This window comes from Antedon mediterranea, chromosome 2, assembly GCF_964355755.1.
Source record: "Antedon mediterranea chromosome 2, ecAntMedi1.1, whole genome shotgun sequence".
NCBI classification, from domain to species: Eukaryota; Metazoa; Echinodermata; class Crinoidea; order Comatulida; family Antedonidae; genus Antedon; species Antedon mediterranea.
Genome location: NC_092671.1, coordinates 27,025,535 through 27,049,330, shown reverse-complemented (window position 1 = coordinate 27,049,330; position 23,796 = coordinate 27,025,535). Strand labels below are relative to the sequence as shown.

The window sequence follows — 23,796 nt, the reverse complement described above, 5'->3', positions numbered from 1 at the left end:
CAGTACTGTACCTGTCATATCAAATACTAACTAAACATGATGGCATGGTGTTATATGACCTAACCTTGGTTAATAAGCCTCACTACATGATTACTGTGGTTGGTACTACAAATGCACTTGGGTTTGACAATTGCCAGATCTCAGTTTAATCCTAGCTGTGTGTAATTTGTTTAGTTACCCAACTCTTGTAAATTACAGTAAGTACTGTATCAATAAACAAGTCAATTAATTGACTTGCTTGTTCATATTTTGTATACAATACTGTATTTTAGACTTGTAAGTTTGAAAAGCATTTTCTCAAAAATATGGAAAAAACAATCTCTAATTTATATCTTTACATGGCAAATTATATTTTCAGTAAAAATGGGTTAAATTAAGGTCAAAACGTTTCTTACATATGTTAATGTTGTATCAACCAAGATACTGTACGATTCCCCTTTGATTTCATATTCAATGCTAAAATTAATAAATAATAAAAATATGAATTGAAATATTTGAGGTCTCATGATCTTTTGCTAAAAAGTGAAAATATAGGATTTGTCAGTTAGTGTACCAAACTAAATGACATGTTGACAATGTATCATTTTTTTTGGGTTGATTTGAGATGGTTTTAATTTAATAATTTGTTTACATTACATGCACGCTTTAAGCTGATCCGAATCGTATCCTACAGTAGTTACATCTGCGAGAAGTGTACCATGTGATCAGTTTAAATTCTCTTAAAATACTGTAGGCTTACCTGCGTTGTTAACCTTGATATAGGCCTAGGCCTACTCTGACGTACAGTAACCCTTACTAATTTTTAACGCCGTGGCTAAAGATACGGTACCGTATCCTAACTTCCGTTTGCTAAGGTACGGTAAAATTACATTACGTCATAACCAGCCAATGGGGTGCTGGTATGTGTGTAACGTCATCGTATAAGGACTTTCTGGATATGGATTTTTTTTCATATTGGGTCTGTTGTATGTAGAGTTAGAAGTTAGAATAAGGTACTGTATGTTTAGCCACGGCGAATAATTAATACCACTGTCGCAATGGTTTCTTTCAGAGATACAATCTGATATAACTTTACCTCCGATAGGTTAGGTAAAATAAGACAGGCCCAATCTATCAGTTGTATACCAGGTGTATTTTTTACGTTTAATTAAATGCAGAAAACAAGTTAAAAAGTAAAAAATATACCAAAATCTACATTTTTTTGCACCTCATTTAAATAAAAAGCATCTCGTTTAAAAAGATTAAATTATCGACCACGATTTACTGATGTTTTCATCTTTCAAACTGACCTTTTGGTTATTATCATTATGTTTGGTAGGCCACCACATTCACGGTCCACCTCCACTACCCATTCAGCAGCAGTGACTCACAGTACAGTGCCTGCCCAACTTTATGTACCTCTCCTGCGCATTTTTATGCATGCAAACGTTACGGCCTTTCGAGTAAACTCTCTTACCTAATTCATCAACAAACACTTACCTTATAATTAATTCAACACAATATTACCAGAGCAATCATATATCGAAGTTTAGTTAATTCCTTTTAATTTATTTCAGAAAATTCAATAAAGTAGAGTACTTAAACGAAAATTAATGGGTAACAAGGTGTTTCTCGCTACTTCCTCACTCGACGTCCACCATTTTGACAGCAATGGTGAGTGGCAGCATTCACTTTTAGAATATGGGTAAGCACATTAACCACATGACTTTAATATTACTTAGTTAAAAATATTATTGAAGTATGTGCATTTTAATATTAAAACAAACAAAAAATTAAAAATTGATGGTCGTGGTTATATATATATATACATTTTGTATAAAAATGTATGTTATGTTAACAAAACCACATCCTCAACTGAAAATGGATGGGTCTGTTGTTTTATTTGACCTCGATTGACCCGTTTTTTGGAGGAGGAGGCGGTTTCATTGTTTACATTTTGTTTTTGTTTTTAAAATCAAAGTACACTTGTAACGTAGGATGCCTAATTGTTAATGGTTCTCAGGTTTTGATAAGTTAATAACATAAATTCATTCTGAAAAAGATGAATGTTATTTGTAGTTTGTAGAATTATAAAATGACTGTTTCTAAGTAGGCCTAGCTAGGCTATCCTCCTACTACTCCTACTCCTAGCCCTACACAACAGGTTACTTTACCACACGATCGAGCACGACGAACGTAAAATTCAGGCTTTTCTTCTATCCAGGCCACCCCTGTCTAGGCTATTAGTTGTTGGGTAGCCCATGCCTATCTAGTGGCGATGATAGGGCTACTCCATGTCTTGATCCTATCAACAATTGGTTTATTTATTACTTCCCTTCCCTTGACACATATTATTGCATTTATTTATTTGTAGCTCTTTATGGTTGTATACTCTTGTAAAAATGGAAATATCATCTGTCCTACATTTTTTCTAAAGTTTCATTCATTATACTTGTTTACAGGTTAGAGAAATACAAAGTAAAATGTAATACTATTGTAGTAGTATTATCGTTGACGGAAAGAAATAATTTCTGAATCTGAAACGACTGAGAAGGTCCTCAGAAGGTTTCTGCAAGAATTCCTAGAAACATTCGTTTTCATCTCAATTCAAAGCCAAGAAATACTGTAATAAATCAAGACACTGTGTGGATTAAAATTCTTGCTTACCCAAGGTCTTTGTATTGAGACTTGGTTTAGAAAGTCTAATGACTTGTGTAAACAAAAGTACACTGTGAATCATATATTTTTTGCACTTATCAACATGTGTTCTCATCTGTCCGCATCAGAGGACCAGTATACCCTCTCCAAAAGTGCACACAATTCTAATATTTATAATTTGAAAAAAAAAAGCTTTTTGGGCTAGGCTTATCCTGGATATCCTTCTTTGTATTTATTCTTAATATTAGTAGTTATGTTATCACTTATTTTTTTATAATGATTTTCTTGTTTTTAAATTCAAATCAAATCTGAAAAAAACTCTGCCAATAGAATCAGCTTAGAGCTGCCAAAAAGCAAAAAGGTTTAAATCTTTAAAAAAATACTCACTTAGCTATTAATGATCTAGGTTCCAGACCAAAATTATTAAAAAAATAAATATTTTGGTACATATGGCATTTCATACGTATTCAGAAAAAAATCGAAACGCAGACAGGAGGACTAACATAAAATAGACAAGAACTACAGATTTGGGGAAAGTCAACTATTACTGTCATTTTCATACTAATTTATATGATATTATTAATAATTTATACATTTTTTCTTTTGTCATTATAGCATTGCAATAATGGAATCCGTCTTTATAATGTTGATATCAGCATTGTTCGTCGTCGTTGCTAAAGAAAGTGCAATCGTGGGAAACAGTTTTCACTATGTGATTGACAGAAGAAAGTTTGCTTTTGATAATCTTGGTAAGTCTATCATACTACACAGTTTTCAAAAAATTGTGTAAAAAAGGCTTGGCAGAAAGGGTAGAAATGACACTTTACTAATAGAGACAGATCCTGTCGGGAGTGAACATTCCAAAATATACTTATATTTGTGAATGTATTCTACATTTCTAGTTACCTATTCAGTGGAAGGGCACCATGAATTCATAATGTCAATTATCTATGACCTGTGATTTTTAATTGGTCTAAAAAAACATATTTTTCGGCCAAAAAAAAAATGCCTTCAAAAACATAGACAAAAGGGAAATTAAAGGTTCCCCCTCTCGAATGGAATGAGTATTGGTTGTGCGGTTTAGGAGGAGATAGTGTTTCTTACAACAAACGTTCAACACACTGCGCCACACACTCTCACTAAATTTGTGTATACAAAGTAAAACAAGCACGAATGTGCGATACTCGGGGTACAGCAAAATAATCTGTAATGACGTCATAAGACCGGATGCACATACACATCAATAACCTCGCAACCAAATACCATCTTCGAGACGTGATATGGCTGCATCCGGTTTGAAATTTAAAAATCTATAGATTTGAGGACATGCCCCTGTAGTATATTCATGCCAAATCCCAACTCAATACTACAACGAATAAGGGAGGAGTAGTACTTTATAAGTCGCACTTTTTACTCAATAATGTCCGGATAGAAGAAGAAGAGGAAAAGATGAGAGAGTCCTAGACTCAGGTACCCCGAGTAATAAAACGAGATATACTCTACCGGTATATCATATTACGTATACAGTATATTCCACCATAAGTTTAAGAAAAATAGGTTTCGCCGGGGACCTTCTTCGTGTTAAGCAGACTTGATAACCACTACACTACGAAACCTCTTTGGAAAAATGTGGGTTACACAATGTTTTTTAATCCATTTAAATTACAAATAAGTATGGTAATAAGCACAAAGCAAAATAAACATGTGTAAAAGTGATAATTACCGATTACACAAAATAAGTATTTAAAAAAGATATATTGTATATCATATTGCGTATACAGTACTTTTCACCATAAAGTTTTTAAAAAAAAGGTTTCGCCCGGTCTCGAACCGGAGACCTTCTGCGTGTTAAACAGAAGTGATAACCACTACGCCAAGAAGCCGCATATAACAACATAACGCTGTGGTGTGCGTCACACATTGTGGCTTCTTAATTAAACAAATTAATTAACAAACAAAAAAGGAATGTGCGATACTATTCTCGGGGTACAGCAAATGAAGCTGTAATGACGTCATAAGACGGGATGTGACGTCACATACACATCAATAACCTACCAAATACGGCTATATGGTACCATCTTCAAGACGTCTTATGGCTGCATCCGGTTTGAAAATAAAAAATGCGGCTCTATAGCTTTGAGGACATGTGCCTGTAGTATATTCATGCCAAACCCCAGCTCAATACTACAACTAATAAGGGAGGAGTAGTACTTTAAAAATCGCACTTTTTACTCAATAGTGTCCAGATGGAGGAGGAAGAGGAGGAGAAAATGAGTAAGTCCTAGACTCGGGTACCCCGAGTAAAAAAAGAAACATTTGTGAAATCAGTATTTTTTATTAATAGTTTTTCAGATTTCCATATATGCACATAGGATTAAACCTGATTGATTATAATGACTGTTTTGTGAATTTAAGTAATATTTTCATTGACTAAACATTCCCATTACATTTTATTCTTTTTAGCTTTTTAAATGTCTGTGTCAGTTTTTAAAAAAAGAACCATTTGTGAAATCAGTCTTAATATGTATCAATAGTTTTACAATAATTTTACAGATTTCCATATATGCACATAAGATTAAATATTATTAATTATAATCACTGGTTTGTGACTTTTAAGTAATTTTATTTGCCTACAAAATCCTGAACATGCTATGCATTTCCTTTGACAATCCAGTAAATTTTGTCAAGGACAGGGTCCCCCACTTTAATACTATAGACATCTCATATCTGTAGACTTAGATAAACAATTCCTACAGAGTAGTAGTCATTCTTTTTGTCGGAAGCAGTAAATAACGATTGTAATATTAGAAATACTATGCAAAATTATCAAATTTGATCTCAAAACTCTAATCTAATCCAACCTCATCATTCAATGTTACACCAGCAAACAGTTGTATTTAATAACAATAATTTTAAAACAGAAAGGTGTGTGGTTTATAAAACACAGGATACTGTAGAAGAACAGCCATTTTGTATGGCAAAATGTAGGCTTAATGTGTACTGTATGTTGCAAAGATAGAGACTATAGAAAATTTTAATCACATCCAAGCTCGAAACTCCTCCAATCCAATCCAACCCAAAGTCTTGTATACAGTTGCATGTGCAACTGTGCTATTTTTCTAAAACCAGCTTGGTCTTTGCAAAATGTAAGAATTTTATCAAGTACAGTAATATTTTTTTTGATTTGACATAAAAATGTACTTTTATCTAGTAGATAAAGCAGTTGTGAATGCGATATACGATGCAATTATACTTTCAATTATTATTTTGCAACTATTGTAAATTATTGATAAATAATGATATGAAAGTAAAATTAAATCGTATATATAAATAAATGAATAGTTGATAGTTCTTTTAGTTCTTGATAACTTATCTTTCATTGAGATTTATGTGTTTACAATATTATTCAGTAATCTCATTTCCTATGATGAGTGAATGATTCTCTTGGTTTGCTAAATGTGCAGCAGGTAATAGTAATTTGATGTATATTTGAATGGGCTTTGTTCAATCCATGTGTGCAGTCTTGTTCAGTCAGTTTTTCATTGGTTAATAGTAGATCATGGGATCAAGTTTTCTCTGTGTGATTCCCAAAAGTACCATACACTAACTCTGTTTTTATAATATGCAATGAATACACGAAAATATACGCCACTGGTTTACTTATGTCAAGAAAAATTTTATATATTGTGTGTTGTTTGTATATATTAATTACTTCTCTTCCCCATGGATAACAGGTCCTAATATTTCTGCCCACCCTGTTTTCATTCTCTGCCTCTGGAGACATCCTTTATGTAGGCTTCCATTCAGCTTTCACCTACATCCATTATATCTTCACGGACCCATGAAAGAAAATGTTCTTGAATTGTCTGGCAGGTTGTATAGCTTTTCCCTCTCTAGGGTTGCATAAATATTGTAGAAATACCTGTATTTTGTAATCAAATTTTACAGACTAAGGTGTTTTTTATTTCTGCAACCCCTCTTTGAACTCAACCTGTTTGGACCAATAATTCGGCCAGTGGATTTCTCCCCTGCGGACATAGCTCCTAGGGTCAGTAATAGACAGTGCAGTTCACCCACTATTTTAACATTCAAGCCTATCAACACGATCTTTCTCACTAATTTGTTTTTAATAAGAATGATAACGCATTACTTAACCCTTACATATAGACCTTGGTCTATTGTCTAATGATAAAGTATATTTTATAAATAGATAACACCTTAAGGCAGGATGTTTGCATTTTGATGCAGGAACCGAAGAATAAATGCATAGTTAATTTTATTACTTTAATTGTCATCATTTCAGCTGTGCAATGTATCATAGTAATGCCACTATAGAAAGTAAATCATTTTTGTATGTATCAAATACTATCATATAGGGTCTGTGCTTCTGCTGGCAAGAAAAAATGTTTTTTAAACGATTTTTTAAATCATTCTTTTTTCTCCGGCATTAGAAATGGGACTACTGACATTGAAAAAAAATTTGTTTAAAAAACTGTTTTTTTTGTGGAGTAATTTTTAGCTGCAACACAATTGTTGGATAGATAATAATGATGTCATTACACAAACAATTACATAAAATATGGTTTTATGTTGTCTAAGAAATAAGCTGCAACGTTGTCTTTGTGACAAATGACTAAAACTTTTTTTGAAGGTTTTTTTTCAATTTACAGAAAAAAGTGGCCCTTAGTTTTTATGAAAATCACAAGCTGGTCACTTGTGCACCATCTTTAGTTGCATGCATCCAAAATCTTAGAGTTGACTTTGAATGACTTTGATTTTGACATTGATTAAAGATGGAAGATGCTGATTAATTAAATATTTACTTTAGAATAGTATGTGTTAAACGAATAAATGCATGTTCTGCCTCATTAAATAGATAGATGAGAAACCACTGCTGATATCAGAAGTAAATGAAGTTTCACATTTATTTTTTATGTGAGAACACTATTTTACATGTTTACATTTTCTGTAGTATTTAGTAGCAATGTAAGTAACTTAGGCCTAATAGTATATAAATAATAAATTCAATATAGGATGCAAGTCACAGAACATCAGGTGACTTCATCAAGGCTGTTGTCAGCAAGACCATCACCTTGATAAAGTGTGTTGACAACACACAAAACGAAACGTAATATAAAATTAATTAAAAAAAATATATTTGGATGGAAAGAGATGAATTTATTTAATTTCAATAAATTTAGGTTAACAGACTTTCAATAAGTGAAAATATGATTATTGTTCAACAAACATTCATTATTTATTTTATAATTTTTTAAAAACCTACTATTCTATATCAAACTTCAATTAGTTTGCTGCTTCTATCCTGAATCAAATGTCAAAGGTTACCCCATGCAAACATTTGGCCAGAAAATCCCGCTTGATTTTACCGGATCCCGACAATTTTTTTATAGGGAATGTATATGCAAACCACAATGTACAGCAAATTCAAAATGTTTACAAAAAGATGATCGGTCATCTCCCTCCAATTAAAGACCACTTTTGTACTAAAAAGATTTTAGTGGTCTTTGGTAGCTTTGGTCTGTAATTAGAATCCATCCAACTACAGAATGGCACTAAAATGGATCTTTAAATTACCCTATATGGTTATCTTGCTCCCTGGAGGATAATGTCAAAGTAAATCAATTTGAAGGAAAATTTTCAGTTGGGTCCACCTGATCTGTGGTATTTGGTCTTTAATTATAGGGAATGTTTAAGTGAAGCAGCTAATATAAGATAGGCGATCATCTATGGCTGCAGTACAGCGGTCTTTATAGGCGGAGGGAGTCTTTAATTGTAGGGAGGAAAAAATTGTAGAAAATATGACGCGAAAATGATATGAAATCAAGTGGCAGGAACACTAATTTTGTTAATATATAATCAAACTTGTATTAGAAAGAAAGTTCAACAGGGAAATGCTAAGGGAATTGTGTATTTTTAAAAAGATTAACTTTATCCTGACACATTTAATCTTTTGATGAGTATTCCTTGATAAGGATTTCAACTAATCCATGTTTTTATATGAATTAACCATTTTCCAAGTTAAAAGTTTAAATTCTCTTAACACATTTCATAGATTCATTTCTGACTATAATATCAATCAATCGATCTATAACATAGTGTATGGAATGGAATTTAAAGAGGAAACAATTATGAATATTTTCTAAAATGCAAAATTAAATAATCTAAAATTTCTAAACTACAAATTTATGTTCTGTTAAAAGATCTGTAGATTAAGAATACAAGAGATTTCTTATCTATGAGAAAAGATCTTGTGTTATTTATAAACAGTTTTATTTTTACTTTTGAAGGTTAACTGGAAAACAAGTAAATCGCTGGCTTTTAAATGTATCCTCTAGAAAAATGTACCATGTCTTTGCGTCACTAGTTTATTTTTTACAAATCATCGCTTAAGTTTATTAACCTTTTGCATAATTAAATCAAATTGACCTATTTCCTTCATTCGCAGAAAGTTCAAATCCTATCACATTCCGGCCTGCCCTGGATGGCAAAGCAGGACTACCTAGCTTGCTGAAATATTATCAAGAGGACACACAGTTTGATGGCTATTTGTATGGTACACCACAATTGGGTGATGTAGGAATCACCAACATAGAGGTACTTAGTGTTAGATCTGGTGTTTTTTTCTGCTGATTAATGCCAAAAAAACCGATTGTATATAGTTTTAGTTCATATTTGTTTATTTAAACATATCTTTTTTAGTTTTGCTCCTAAATATCTAGTAAATTTATTAATCAATATGATTTTCCACAGACAAGCCAATGCCATAAACTGTTTCTTCGAAAATCTAGGTTTCATTCAAATTTGAACTACAAGTTCAACTTCAAGTTATATCAGCATATAATACATTGTATGAGAAAGATGCATAAACAAATAGTTAAATTTTGCTCTCCCATAAATTAAATCTGAAATTGACTAAAAAAATCGAATGATTCCAATGTTCTTCTATCTGTTAGTGTTTGCGTTATGACTTGTAGGCAATTCTGACAGAATATGAAATTTGTCTGCAAACTATAAAAACAAAATTCAAATTTCAATTGGTTACTCATCGGCAATGAAAACTCAATTATATCTGAATCATGAGTATTTTAGAGAAAATGTTTACTATCTGGTAAAGTGACCATTCAGAGCAGGAAACAATAGCTATCTATCGTCTAACCTTATGTTTGTGTTTACATCCAGGCGCCAGAGGCAAAACAAGTGTGTAAGATGTGTTAAGAATTCTAAGCTAACAATGGTAAAATATAAATATTGAATATTCATCAAAAACTAATTCTGTAATCAGCATTTCTTTTGGTAACCTGATATTTTAAGTGTAATCTACTATATTTAAAAATCAAAATTTAGTATTATAATAAGATTAAACCAACTGGAACTGAAAGACAGTGTATCAAATTCATTTTTTGAAGATTCAATTCAATTCAATCTCAAAAGTGTACATCATAATATGTAATAAAAGAAAATTAGATCTTTTAAAAAGTAGAATGCACTTATGCTGGAGAAACTTAAATAAGCCCAGGGGGCTTTAAGACTAGTTCCACCAGAACAAAATAAAAACTTATATAAGTCAAAGATGATGATAATTGTGTTTAGAATATAAACATATAAACGTGTTACTACGTTCAGACATACTTGACATGGACGAAGGAGAGCTTGATTTAGTAAGCTGGGACGTAGTTTCAAATTGGTATACTGTATCTGATTGGCTGTTTGCAGGCAGTATTGTGTTTGAATATGACTAGTGATACTTGTTTTGAGCTTTAATTCAATGCGAATTGCTGATATGGCCTATAGCATCTTTGAATCACAAAACCAAATTTCTAAACACCATATTTTTTAAATAGATGACAGCGATATGCCTACCTTTATGAATCATATCCTCTCATGGTGTTCAATCATATTGTTATTTTCATATCCTCTATCTTTTTTTTCTTGTGTGTCTCTCCATTGGGAAAACCTGTGGATATTCACGGAGATCACCATTTCCGAGATTTTGTAGAAAAAAATCATGTTATGCTCAACGAAAATAAAGATTAGTCTATTTAGCAATGTAATTCAGTAAAATGTACACTTTCCTTAAGTTACTCTTGTGCGGTGTTTTGACACTACTGTATATTTATTTTTGTTTTCTAATAAGTAATGTTTTATAACACCAATCAAAAATTAAATATCTTTTTATTTTCATAGAATTAATAAATTTACTGGATAGTTCATATTTATATATGCGACACTCCCTATTTAACAGACACATCTATTGAGGACACTTTAAAATACTGTACTATTGTTGATTATACTAGCTTAAATTTAATTATTTTGTTTTTTTATCTAGATTATAGCTTTAAACAGAGCTACGTATAAAACAGCAAGAGTGGAATTGTTGATCAGTGTTGAAGAGACAACAGGTAACAATGGTTGAAATTTAATATTTAGTCTCTAATACAGTAAAAGCTATCATTTTCGAGGGGGTGTCTAGAAAACTCAGATCACAGATATCTTTCTAGAACTAGATACCCCTATTCAGGGATATACCTAATAATGGACCCTTCCCTTGTTACTTATATTTAGCCTAAACCCTCTATAATGAAGACACTTTATGTCCCAAAGGTGTTCCCATAATATAAGTATTTCTCTTATTTTTTTCTTATTGTAATAGTTATCTTAATAATTAACACTTATTATTAACTGTATGTATAGTATGACTCAGGCCTGGGAGTGGGGAAGTAGTGGGTGACCTTAATTATCACTCTAAAGTATTTTATGTAGAGCTGGTCAATTGAATATACCACAATTATGACACAACACAAGTCTGTTCTGTAGCTTATAGTGCTCTGTTGTCAATTATAAGTCTGAATCTTGAAATAAAAAATTGTAGTCCTCTGACACATGTCAAATCTAAGAATGGGGAAAACAATTCTGTATCAGGAGTGCCGTTTTCAATCTAGAGATAAGCAGAGAAAATGCTAGTAAACAGCCCCCAGTTCATGCTCTATTCTGGGCTTAAAACAATGTTTCTTTCTTTACACTAGAGTAACCTCCCCTCCCCCTAAAAGATGCACTTGGTTTTTTAAAGATGTATTGTCCCTTGAAACACAAAAAATGAAAAAAAAAAATATTCTAAATTTAAATTGACCATATCAAAGTAATATTAAAGTTATTCACTTTAAGTCGAAAATTTGAGGCAAAAACAACAAGTTTACGTAATTAACAGGTAAATTGATTTGATTACATTTCGTCTGGAAAATCGTCACGAGCGAAAGTAAACAAAAATTTCAAACCACGAGTATGCATTATGCATGATGCTAATTAGGATGGTTTACAACTTGTCGCGGTTGAGAAGTTGTTTTCACACAGATCGCGAAGTTTTATGATTATGCATACAGAGTAGCCAAACAAGCACGTTGCATTATGAGATATGTTTTGATCGAAAACTTTGACTGGAAGTCAAAGTTATTTTTTTGAACAAAAAAACGTCCGTATTTCAGTAAATAATTTTTTTTTCAACAAATTTTTGGTGAAAGTTAATAACTATTATGATACTTCAAATTGACACACTTTTATTCGAAATATTAAAAAAAAAATTTGTTTTTAATTAGTCAAAGGGACAATACATCTTTAAAAATGAGCACGATACTGAACCAGTTTTAAATTTTCAACTATGGTCATTGAAGGAAGACATTTATCCTGTTAATATTTTATGGCTATTGTCTTCTCAGGCTCTAAACTCTGATTTTTGTAACATATGTATGTAGTGAGAATAGGATACTAGTTTTAGTCTTTAGTTGTCTGAACTTTACTGTCAAATGAATAAATAGACAATTACCTTTTAAAAGATTTGTCATTGAAAATGAATGTTTTCCTTTAAACTTTTGAACTAGGTTTTAATGCTCTGTTGTGCCACGATATGTCCCCTACTCTCCCTACATCTTAATTATCACATTAGATGTCTTCCGTCAGTACTTATAAAAACATTTTTCTTTAATGAATGCAAATTTGTTCAACCGTATAATTTCAAACTCAATGTAATAAGGTCTACCCTTCACCATATTATTCTGTTAAAATTTCAACCCATGCTTGTGTCCACCACATAGCAGGGTACATAACTTTTAAAAGGCCTTGTCATATTAAATATATCGTTGCCTCTCATAATTACATTCTAAGCTCGGCCAGCCTGTGTGTCTCCATACTTTAGAATTTTGATGATTAAGAGGCAGGGCAGAATACATTATTGTTCATTTTGATACAGAATCAAGTCATCAATCCCCTCCCAATTAATTTTACTTTTTAACTCACATTCTTGTCTCTCTTTCAAGGACTTTTTATTTAAACTTGTGCACACTATTAACTCAGAGTTTGTTTCGATTGTTATCTTGTATCAATTCTAAACCTCCCCATCTGTAAATTCTTCTATAGTCCTTGAACTTGTGGGGGTTGTAGTTACCCAGGACAGTTGATCGCTTCAACCTGACCACTTTATTACAGGCCTACCAAATATTATAGGGGTTCACAGAATAGTAATCAATCTTTATTTTCAATTGTAAAAACATACATAACAAGTTTAGATAGACTGTATACTGTAAAACAAAAGCAATGCTTGAAAAATGGTTGTATTGTGTAGTTGCTTGGTGTGTCATGGAAATGTAAAGTCTGTCTGACAGGCTACTCCAATTGTTTTTTTATTGTAGCAGAAAACCAAAAAGCTGTTTTTTTCGTGGTGTGTCATCGATTTGTCTTTTTTGTTAATCAGGGGTTATTTGGAATAATATGATATGGATATTTCTAATATTATGTTTAACATAATATTATTATTAGAAACTTTACTCACCCACTATTTTTAAAAGTTGCTCAATTTAGTTGATATAGTACTACATAGGAACAAATACATATTAATTTGATATACATAGTAATCATTTGCTATTCATGCTATGCAAATTAATTATTTACATGTTCAGGTTAACACGTATTATTCACTTTCTAGACTTACACTAGCTGATATAACATAAACTCTACCAGGAAAACTATGTCTCAAACTTTACAAGGTCGAAAATATGTAAAAATATATTCAAAAAGTAAAACAAATATAATTGTGAGTTCTGCCAATTTGTGACATGATCTCTATGTGTCGTTTTGTTCATGATTTGTATAATAAACTGAAGGCCATTTTATTATCAATTAGGTTGCGTTTAAAGATTGGTAACAGGTGGGTGTATGTGCACTACTTTTTACCTTACACAGATTGAATATGATTATCACCGAGTCTCTAAAATAGATTCACACCAAGTTGGTGTTTTCTGGAGTCGGGTCACTTGCAATCAATTTTAACCAGATTGCATAAGTCTTGATTTGAAGAGCATGACACGAATAAAATTTGTAATTGGTTATTTAATCGTCCATGTTGAGCTGAGGGCGGTTCATCCTTAATCTTCACATACTGAAATGATGTAGTTAAGAAACTACTAATAGATCAGTTGACTACACAAATATATAAAATCAATATACAGTTAAGTACTAACATTTTCATTAAAATAGTTGCAGATCAGGTTGGTGGCCAGACATTCGGTTTTGTACATTGTCTTTATATTCAATGCGAACGCTTTTATTCTTTACCTTTAGGCTATCTATCCAATATAGTTTTATGCTTTTAACCTAATGATGTAAGTTATCAATTTAAATTATACATCACAAGCGTGGATGTAATTTGTTCTGTGTGGAGACAATAACCATCACATTTTGTCACCCACATTTAAAGTTCTTTTATGGCCTTCCACCAGGCTAATTTCAACACAGCACCCACCAAAAAACCTGGGTATCTAAATGTACGGTTTTCCAAACCACCCACACTTAGACTTCTATATCTATCTGCTTGAACACGTAATGCAATATAACATATGATTTTAGTTTGATTTGCAATGAAAGTTAAATTTCATGTCTGTCAAATTTATACTGCTGCAGGTATTGCAGTAACTACATTTTTTTTAACGATTTTGGTTTGAAAGCAGTCAATAAAAACATCTTGCTCTTGTATATAACTCATTGATTTCATTTCATTGAATAGGCCTATGCTCAAGAATATTACCTACCCCCTAAAACCTAATGCAACCCATTGAATTTTCCCCAAATGTCATACCTAGGCCCCCTGGAACATACAGTCATAATGGCTACACTACAGTAACAAGGGCTATGAAACTTTACTTTTAATTAAAAAAATGTATTGAATACCAACATTTTATTGGACCTTAATTAGACCAGGAGGTTCCGACCAGAAATGTAATCTGGCACAAAGGTTTTTAAAAATAATTAAATTAAATTATTCTGTTTTGTGTGATCACAGAGTTTGGTTTCAGAATCTATGTTTGTCTGAACTATTAGCTTTTACGAATTAACTTCATTAACCAACCGTCCAATTTCCAAGTCAAAATAATTTGTTTTAGCATATAACTTGGCTGTGGACAGGATATTTATGTAATTGGATGAATGGTATTATTAGTTTCTATGGTTTCCTGTCTTGAATGCTGTCCATATTATGTTGATAAGAGCGTAGTAGAAAATAGCCCTTGGAAATGTACCAACAAAATTCTGAACACAATATCACTTTTTTAATGATTTATAAAGAATTACATAATCTACTAACTTTTAATGACTTTAACAAATCTATAACAATGTTCAATGCCTTATTTAATGTTTGGTTCCCACTAGCGATGCAACACAACGACATAACGCAACGTAAGGGATTTGACCAATCACAAGCGATGGATTATTCAAACTGTTGCTTGTCATTGGTCAATTCGCTTGCTTTGCGTCTACGTCCTTGCATTGCGTCCTAGTGGAACAAAGCCTTAACAGTAGATTACCTTGTTAAGGGACACTTTTCGGAACATAACTTGCACAAGCTTGGCATACAAAAAATAATGCAGCATTATATCTAGGGTCATGTTTACAGTATGTTTGATTTCCACTGGTCAGTGATGTTTATGTTTAATATCCAGGTCAGTGGTGTTTATGTTTAATATCCAGGTCAGTGGTGTTTATGTTTAATATCCAGGTCAGTGATGTTTATGTTTAATATCCAGGTCAGTGGTGTTTATGTTTAATATCCAGGTCAGTGGTGTTTATGTTTAATATCCAGGTCAGTGGTGTTTATGTTTAATATCCAGGTCAGTGGTGTTTTCAATACAATGAGGTCATATGTCAAATAAAGGAAATCACTTTGACACTTAATTACCTCTCAATTTTATTAATGATAAGAAACGCCATTAGGTAAATTTAGAGATTTCAGATTATAACAAATAGCAATAAGTATAATAAAATTAACATACAAATTGATAGATATTTCTATCGATTTGTATGTAAATTAGATAAGAAGTTACATTTAAATAATATAATAGACTACAACCTTGTAAGTATTCCAGATAGGTGAACAAAAGTGTTAGTGTGGTTATTACGTCATATTAACTTTTAATGCTGAAATGCAATTGAGAGTGGGGTTTGGGGGGGGGGGGGGCGGGGAACTTTTTAGAAAACCATTTTCTTTAATATTTCCAGTTCAATAACTTTTCTGGTTTTTGAGGGAAAATTATTTGAAGGGCGCTTATATTCCAAGAAACTTCTAGAAGTCCCATTTGCCACATGGGTAAAATCACTGAAATTGAAAATTATTTTCGGTGGTGGACCCAGGATTTTGAAATACTAAGGCAAAGGGTGGTATTTACCAGGACATAAAAATTGTAAAATTAGTTGCTGAATAAATATTATTTTCATCAAAGGCAACATAGATGGTTATCCTATAGTTCTATGGTGAAAGCTTCTTTTGAAAACTTTTTTGTTTGAGAATTTCTTTTTGTTTTATGTAGGAAAAATGAATATTTATCGTCAAACAAGCATCTAGTGTAGATGGGCCTTTATGAGATATTTGTCTTCAAGTTTGTTACAGAACGTGTGTGAATCATTTTACATCTGAGTATCCTCAGCTGGTTATCACACTATTCTTGAACAAGTGTCAGAGCGCTTGTAATTAAGTTATACGTAATTAATTATAAACATCCCATTAGACGGGATATTTAAATTGTGATTAGATGAAGGGTCAAAGGTCAAATCAACTCAGTAGCTAGCATATAAATATGAAAATGTTCAATGATTGAAACATGTCTTCGAACACAATCATCAATTCAAGTCTGTTTGAAAGAGAAAAATGGCAGTACAATATAAAATATGGTTAAATACAATATAGAAGATCGTCATTGCTAACTTCTATCAAAACATTTTCAATTTTATGCCAATTAAAACAATTTCAAAAACAATACTGTAGGTCTACTCTGAAGGTAATATGTATGTATCCATGAAAATAGTATTGATGGGTTAGTAATCCATTTTGTTTTTATTACGGTACGAATCGAAAATTTTTATAAATAAAATGCAAGTTCAGCACTTTTTAGGCTCCCACTCTCACCCTTATTTCAAAAAATTTGGATCCGCCACTGCACTAAACTACTTCTAAATACATATTCCACAATAAAAATAATATAATTTACCAGTATTATGTAATTGAACGAAACAAAAAAAAAAACATAAAATGATGCAAAGTTTTGGGTACGAAAGCTTTTTTTGGAAATAAATTTCTCAAAAATGCATACTGTACATGCAATAACTCTGAAGATGATACCATAAAATTGCATCAGGTCAGCAATCCATGCAGTTTAGTTTTTGAATACTTAACTTCTCAACAAACACAACTTGTAATTTAAAATAATCTTTAAGGACATTTAAACCCCCCCTTTTAAAACACAATTTTATGCCAGACAAATTCATAGTTTACAAAATCTTAACAGTCAAAACTATTTTTGTTGAAACTTTAGTCATTTCTCAAAATATATGTAATTAGAATTTGCAAGGAATTAATTTAATAATTTTGATTACTCTATGTAATATGAAATCTGATATATCTTACCTTCGCACTTGTTTTCTGAAATAAAACAGAGCTGCTGATCCAGTATTACTAGTTGCCCATATTTTGAGGGAAAGCTGTGTACATCTAACCTTAATCTTGTAGAGCGTCAGTGGCTTTAGAGTGAACCAGGCGCAATATTATACTCAAAGTCTTCCTGCTGGCAGCTGCAGAATGAGTCACGCATTTTTTTCTGCACGTTGTTTACCGTATGCGAAAGTAACGGTGAATCACACATTGATGACAATGGGAAGAGGCATGTTCAGCCAATTATCAATTTTTAATTCGGAGTAGTTTTAAAATTTCCTTGTCTCTGTGATGCATCAAGGCTGGTTTTATACGCTGATTCAATTTTTCATCACTTTGTTTTTTGTGAACATTTCAAAAGTTGTTTTTTGAAAACTGTTTACACAACATGACATAAAATAAAACTGTGCCAAATTTTGAGTGTCATGTGGAGTGATGGGTAGCTAACACTGATTGGTTCGTACCATGTTCAGACGTTTGCTAACGTGCTTCATAATCTTTGCAATTTCACCTTTACATTTTAAAAGTTTATTTCCATGGACAAGAGAAGGAAGTTATTGTAAAAACATTGAAAAATAGTAGTAACAGACAGTACTGACTTTATAACTTATTAGAAAGTCTCCTCCCTATATTTTAAGTACTCTCTTACAATACCTTAACCCAAAATTGTGTTTACGGTGTCAATATCAAGATAGTAGATATCAAGATAGTAGATATCAAAATAGTTTTAACAGGCTGATTTTATATTTAGAGTTGTCTCACATTCTAAATTCAGTACTCACATACAATACCTGACATTTTATTTAAACATCTGACAATAAGAAACGTGGTCTCTTTGAGAATTCGCATTTTACATTCATGCCTCCAGTTATTAAGTCCTTGATTAGAATAAGTGGCTTCGCTTCGTTAAAAGTATCAAATTGCAATTGAAATCAGGATAGTGGATATAAAAATCTTGTCTTGTTAATGATCTTTTAAACCACCTTATTTTCGGTGCTGTATCTAGATTTCAGGAATATTATGTAATACAACATTACATGTATCATCACATGTATCATCACATGTATCATTGACCATAACCTAACCATGAACCTAATCTTAAATGATTCAGGCACCACATTTGATACACACAAGAAGCTGTACCACCTAATATCCCTATTATACTCGACAAATATTGTCATTATGTGAAGATACAGTACTGATCATACAGTGATACAGGAAGTTAGTTACTAAAATACAAAAAAAAAACAACATTTAAACATTCTTCTTTTATGACATTCAAATTTGACCAAGAAGGTTGTTGCCCTTTTCGGCTGATTCTCTACTCCCAGTAATATCTTTATGATTTCTTTGCTGTATTTTATCTAATGGTTATTAATTAAAATCGCAGCATACTAGAGGCTTTCTGTGAATCACACGATTATTTTGAGTTCGCATATGTAGTGTTTATCATAGATAAAATGCAGACTCAAGTTTGATTGGTAAGACTATCACACATCTGTCAGCAGTATTTACCACATAAAAGGTTTTTTTAAGCTCTGTCTACACTATCAAACTTTATGTGATGTGCCAATGTATGGACACAATGATGTCATATTACTACCATATTAGGCATCACTACTACCATATTTAGCCACATCACACTTTTTGTCAAACTAGTTTGATATTGTAGACATAGCTTTAGAGCAACCACCTTTTTCAACTTTGTATGGCAGGTTGAAAACTGAGCCTGTTATTTTTTAAACATATATCACTTAGTAATATTTATCTCCGTCAAGGAGGTTCAATTTTTTTCGGCAATATTTATTTGTCTGTTAGCAGGATAATATCAAAACCAAAAGAAGATTCTTTACCAAATTATCACAGACAGATATATGATCTTGGAAGGCTCCATTAAATTTTGGAGGTTATCTGGACCAGAATCCCAATTCTGGACTACTTCTAGGCTGTGGAATGATGACTAATTTGTAACTTTTTGTCACCAACTAAAAACTACATTATTATAAAAATAACCGTAATAATTATATACAATAGACAACCCCCTGTTTGGCCTACACCTTAGTTTGGTATAAAAAATAGAAATTTAGAAACAGGCGTAATTTTTTAATTTTGGAGGTCAGCTTAATCTCGACAAAACTACCATTTAATTGATTGCCACGTATCATGTTATTTGAAAAAAATGTTTTCATCCATTCAAAATACAAAAAACACATAAAAAAAATTATTTAAATAAAATGATTTTTTTATACAGCTGAAACCTGCCTATTTTTATATTTATTAAAAGTATTACCTATTATGCTACATGTACTGATCATCTACTCAGTAATGTTAAAATTTGTACTGATGCACTAACTTGTAATAATATTAATTGTAGCAATGAGCGTCACCGTCTTGCTATTGATGACCTGTATAACAATATTGTTGCTTGCCTAAAACGTGCATCTAGTGAATGTTTGAAGCCCACTAGGTCTAACGCCCGTATTCTTAAACCGGACTTTAGTCGTAGTTCAAAGTTCGACTTGAAAAAGTCGTAGTTCGAGCTATTACTTCAAATTTGATTCAAAAATGAAGTAGTCGAAGTTTGCAGTTCGACTTAATGAAGTCGAGCTTTTAGTCGAGTTGCACACGTCTGGGTAACAAAGGCTAAACATTGGCCAATGACAAGAGAGTATTTGAGGAGCAGACGAAATTTTGCGCATTGATATCACTTTCCATTTTCTTACAAAACTTTTTACGCATCAGGACTATATACATGAAAAATAATTTTAATCGTTAATTATTAGAACAAGATCAGTATTAATTTAACAGTGAAGTACTTTTGATTAACAACAAACAAAATCTTCAAAATATATTTAGGAACCATGGCGATACGGTAACTTTCATATTTTCTAGGCCTCCAACAAAGTATGATCGCGACGAACCACGCACTTCCTAGCGTGACAAGAAAGCGCTAGGCCCCCTAAACATTCCATCGCGTGGTGAATTGCCGCATCTCCCATTGTCGCTATGGCGTGACGTAGTTCAAGTCGGACTTGCGCGAAGAAAATAATGTAGTTTGTATACGGTTGTAAATAAAGATGATTTTCATTATTATAACTTATACCAATGTATATTTAATTAAGCTAATATAAATATAGATATTTCATTCTTCAATATCTGGCCAATAAAACAACTCAATGACTGTTACGTTTTTTATAAACATCGTTTAAAAACCATTTAGCCTGCCCCCTCCAGGACTAAAAAAATCGATCAAAATCCGTCTCGATTTAGTCGAGGTTGGCCTGATTTAGTCGGTGATTTAGTTGAAGTTCGATTTATGAATTAAAATGACGTCATTTTTTTAGTTTTAGCTCGAACTACGACTAAAGTCCGGTTTAAGAATAGGGGCGTAAGTCATATAATATTGTGCCGGGCTTGAATGAGTATGTTTCTGATCTGCATTCCGTTGCTCGTGAAGCCTTCTTATTATGGAGAACTAACGGCAAACCCAGGAATGGGCCCTTGTTTCATTCTATGAAAATGTCTCGTTCTCGTTTTAAGTTGGCGTTACGCACGTGTAAACAGAATGATCAACAACTGAGAGCTGATAAATTAGCTCAGTCTTCTTACAGAAATAGGGACTACAAAGGTTTTTGGGAAGGTGTTAAGCATATGAATGATACTAGAGCTAATACCTCTGAAGTTATTGATAATGTTAGTGGTGAATACAACATATGTAACCATTGGGCCAAACATTATGAGAATCTGTTTAACTGTGTGGATAACACGACTCATAAAGCATTTGTAGAGGAGACTCTAGAATACTGTCCGCCTGAGGTTGGTATTAATGTCACTCCTGATCTTGTATCTAATTGCATTGATAAACTTTCTGTAGGAAAATCACCCGGACTTGATGGTTTGGGTGGTGAACATCTTAAATATGGTAGTAAACGACTTCATATCCTATTGAGTTTATGCTTTAATGCTATGCTGTGTCATGGTCATGTAACTAAAGATCTTGTTAAAGTTATTCTAGTGCCGATTGTTAAGAGTAAATCAGGTGATATTACTAATAAGAATAATTATAGACCTATTGCTTTAGCGTCTGTATTATCTAAGGTGTTTGAATCTATTTTGATCAGTCATTGCGGTAACTCACTGGAATCCAATGACTACCAATTTGCATTTAAAGAGAAGCACTCGACTGATACGTGTATCTTTGTATTAAAACATGTAATTGACTACTACAATAGAAATGGTAGTCCAGTTTTTGCCTGCTTTCTAGATGCCAGTAAAGCTTTTGATCGAGTCAATCACTGGACTCTTTATAATAAGCTCATTAACAATGGTATTAATCTTTGTATTGTTAAATTGCTCAAATGTTGGTATGAGAAATAGAGTTTTGTGATACGTTGGGGAAACTCTGTTTCAAATGCATTTACAGTATCTAATGGAGTTAGACAGGGTGGGGTTATGTCCCCTCTCCTTTATAACATTATATTAGTACTCTTAATTGTAGACTAAGTGGTTTGTGCCAGGGTTGCCAATGTAGAAACATTATCTTGAATCATCTTAGTTATGCGGATGATCTTGTTCTACTTGCCCCCTCAGTTGCTGGTCTCCAGCAATTGGTACATGTTTGTGAAGAGTTTTTGCAAGAGAATGATGTTTTATTTAATGATAAGAAATCTTTTTGTATGTGTTTCTGTCCTCGTACTTGCAAACTTGAAGGTAATTCTATTACTAAACTTTTTGGTAAAAAACTTGCTTATGTTGAGAAAGGTACCTACCTACCTTGGTCATATTCTTATGTGTGATTGCAGTGATGAGGCTGACATTCAAAGTCAGTACAGATCTTTATGTATAAGAAGCAACTCACTCAATCGCAAATTTATGAAATGCTCTACCAATGTTAAATGTTGTCTCTTTAGATCTTACTGTATTAATATGTATTGTGCAGCCCTTTGGTGTAGCTATCGTATGAAGAATATTAGATCTCTTAATGTATGTTACAATAATGCTCTGCGCCGTATACTTAATGTCTCTAGAAGTAGTAGTGCCAGTGCAATGTTTATTGAACATGGTGTCCCTTCCTTTAATGAGTACATGCGAAAATCTACCTATGGTTTTATGCAACGTATGTTGAATAGTGGTAACATCCTTGTTGCTTGTGTTTGCAAAAATATGCTCCATAACTCCAAAATGTATTGTAGATGGAGAAGCATTCTATATATACTTAAGTTTAGAGTTTACGATTTTTTATTTATTTTTTTTCTGTTTATACGTTTATTAATATGGATGATATTTCCGAAATAAAAAAAAGAAAAAGAAAGAAAAAAATTAAATTGTTAACAAATATCTTTTATAATTGACATTTTGAACAGTGATCTTTTTATTTATAATACTTTTAAAATCCTATTTTGACCTAAATATGTTTTCAACTTGTACCTTGACATTTTTAATCTATAAATAACATCGCTATTTTTTATTTGCAAAGCACAAAAATTAATATACACTTGGAAAATATATCAGATATGACACCTATAAAACAACTGGGTTTTTTTTCAAAAGTATTTATATTTTTCTGTTCTTTTATATCAAGAGAGAGAAAAAAAACTATTTTTAGTTATCAAATCTTTTAGTCATTGTACAGCACTGAACAAGGCATTGTGCCATGTTTGTCATCATTGTAACACATATGTAATAGGATTTAAGCTCTTTTTTCTCTATAAAATATATATATATATAGTTTCTACTAAATTATCAGTAATTTAGATAATAAGAATTTGGTTAACAATAGACTGTCCAGGAAATAGAGATGTGTTGTACTTGCTAATTAGCATACTATTGTTCACATAAACAGTTTGCCTTAAGACTTCATTATAGCTTTTTGTATTCACTTGTGACTATCATTCAGAGCCAAGCACCTGAAGATTGAGTTCATACTCATGAAACAGCCTGTAGTGCAATAAAATGTTCAGTTGGTAATTTACTAGCGTCTTTCATTTATTTATATATATATATATATATATATATATATATATAATTTTTGAAACGATAAAGATGAGGAAATCTGTGAGAATGAGAAAAAGTCGCCCCAACCTAGACTCGAACTCGGACCGTCTGCTTGATATGCAGTTGCCCTAACCATTAGATCACTGGGGCTTTCATGGTATTGTTCTTTAACTCGATCGGAT

The 23,796-nt window shown here is 32.2% G+C and overlaps 2 protein-coding genes across 4 annotated transcripts in view; one reads left to right on the top strand and one right to left on the bottom strand.

Moving 5' to 3' along the window:
• LOC140040820 (uncharacterized) overlaps nt 1–1,631 on the bottom strand; it is a 159,407-nt gene extending 157,776 nt beyond the window's left edge. The window contains exon 1 of the mRNA XM_072087044.1: nt 1,480–1,631. The gene's annotated coding sequence lies outside the window, so the exon portion shown is untranslated. The remainder of the gene's footprint in view (nt 1–1,479) is intronic.
• Nucleotides 1,632–1,907: 276 nt separating this feature from the next.
• LOC140040818 (epsilon-sarcoglycan-like) overlaps nt 1,908–23,796 on the top strand; it is a 44,589-nt gene continuing 22,700 nt past the window's right edge. For 2 of the 3 annotated variants that reach the window (XM_072087042.1, XM_072087040.1), the window contains exons 1-5: nt 1,908–2,002; nt 2,442–2,604; nt 3,253–3,386; nt 9,104–9,252; nt 10,985–11,057. In XM_072087042.1, coding sequence (XP_071943143.1) covers nt 3,263–3,386; nt 9,104–9,252; nt 10,985–11,057 — 346 coding nt within the window. In that variant the 5' untranslated portion in view covers nt 1,908–2,002; nt 2,442–2,604; nt 3,253–3,262. Of the gene's footprint in view, nt 2,003–2,441; nt 2,652–3,252; nt 3,387–9,103; nt 9,253–10,984; nt 11,058–23,796 lie in introns of all 3 variants that reach the window. The other variant, XM_072087041.1, reaches the window with a different exon arrangement.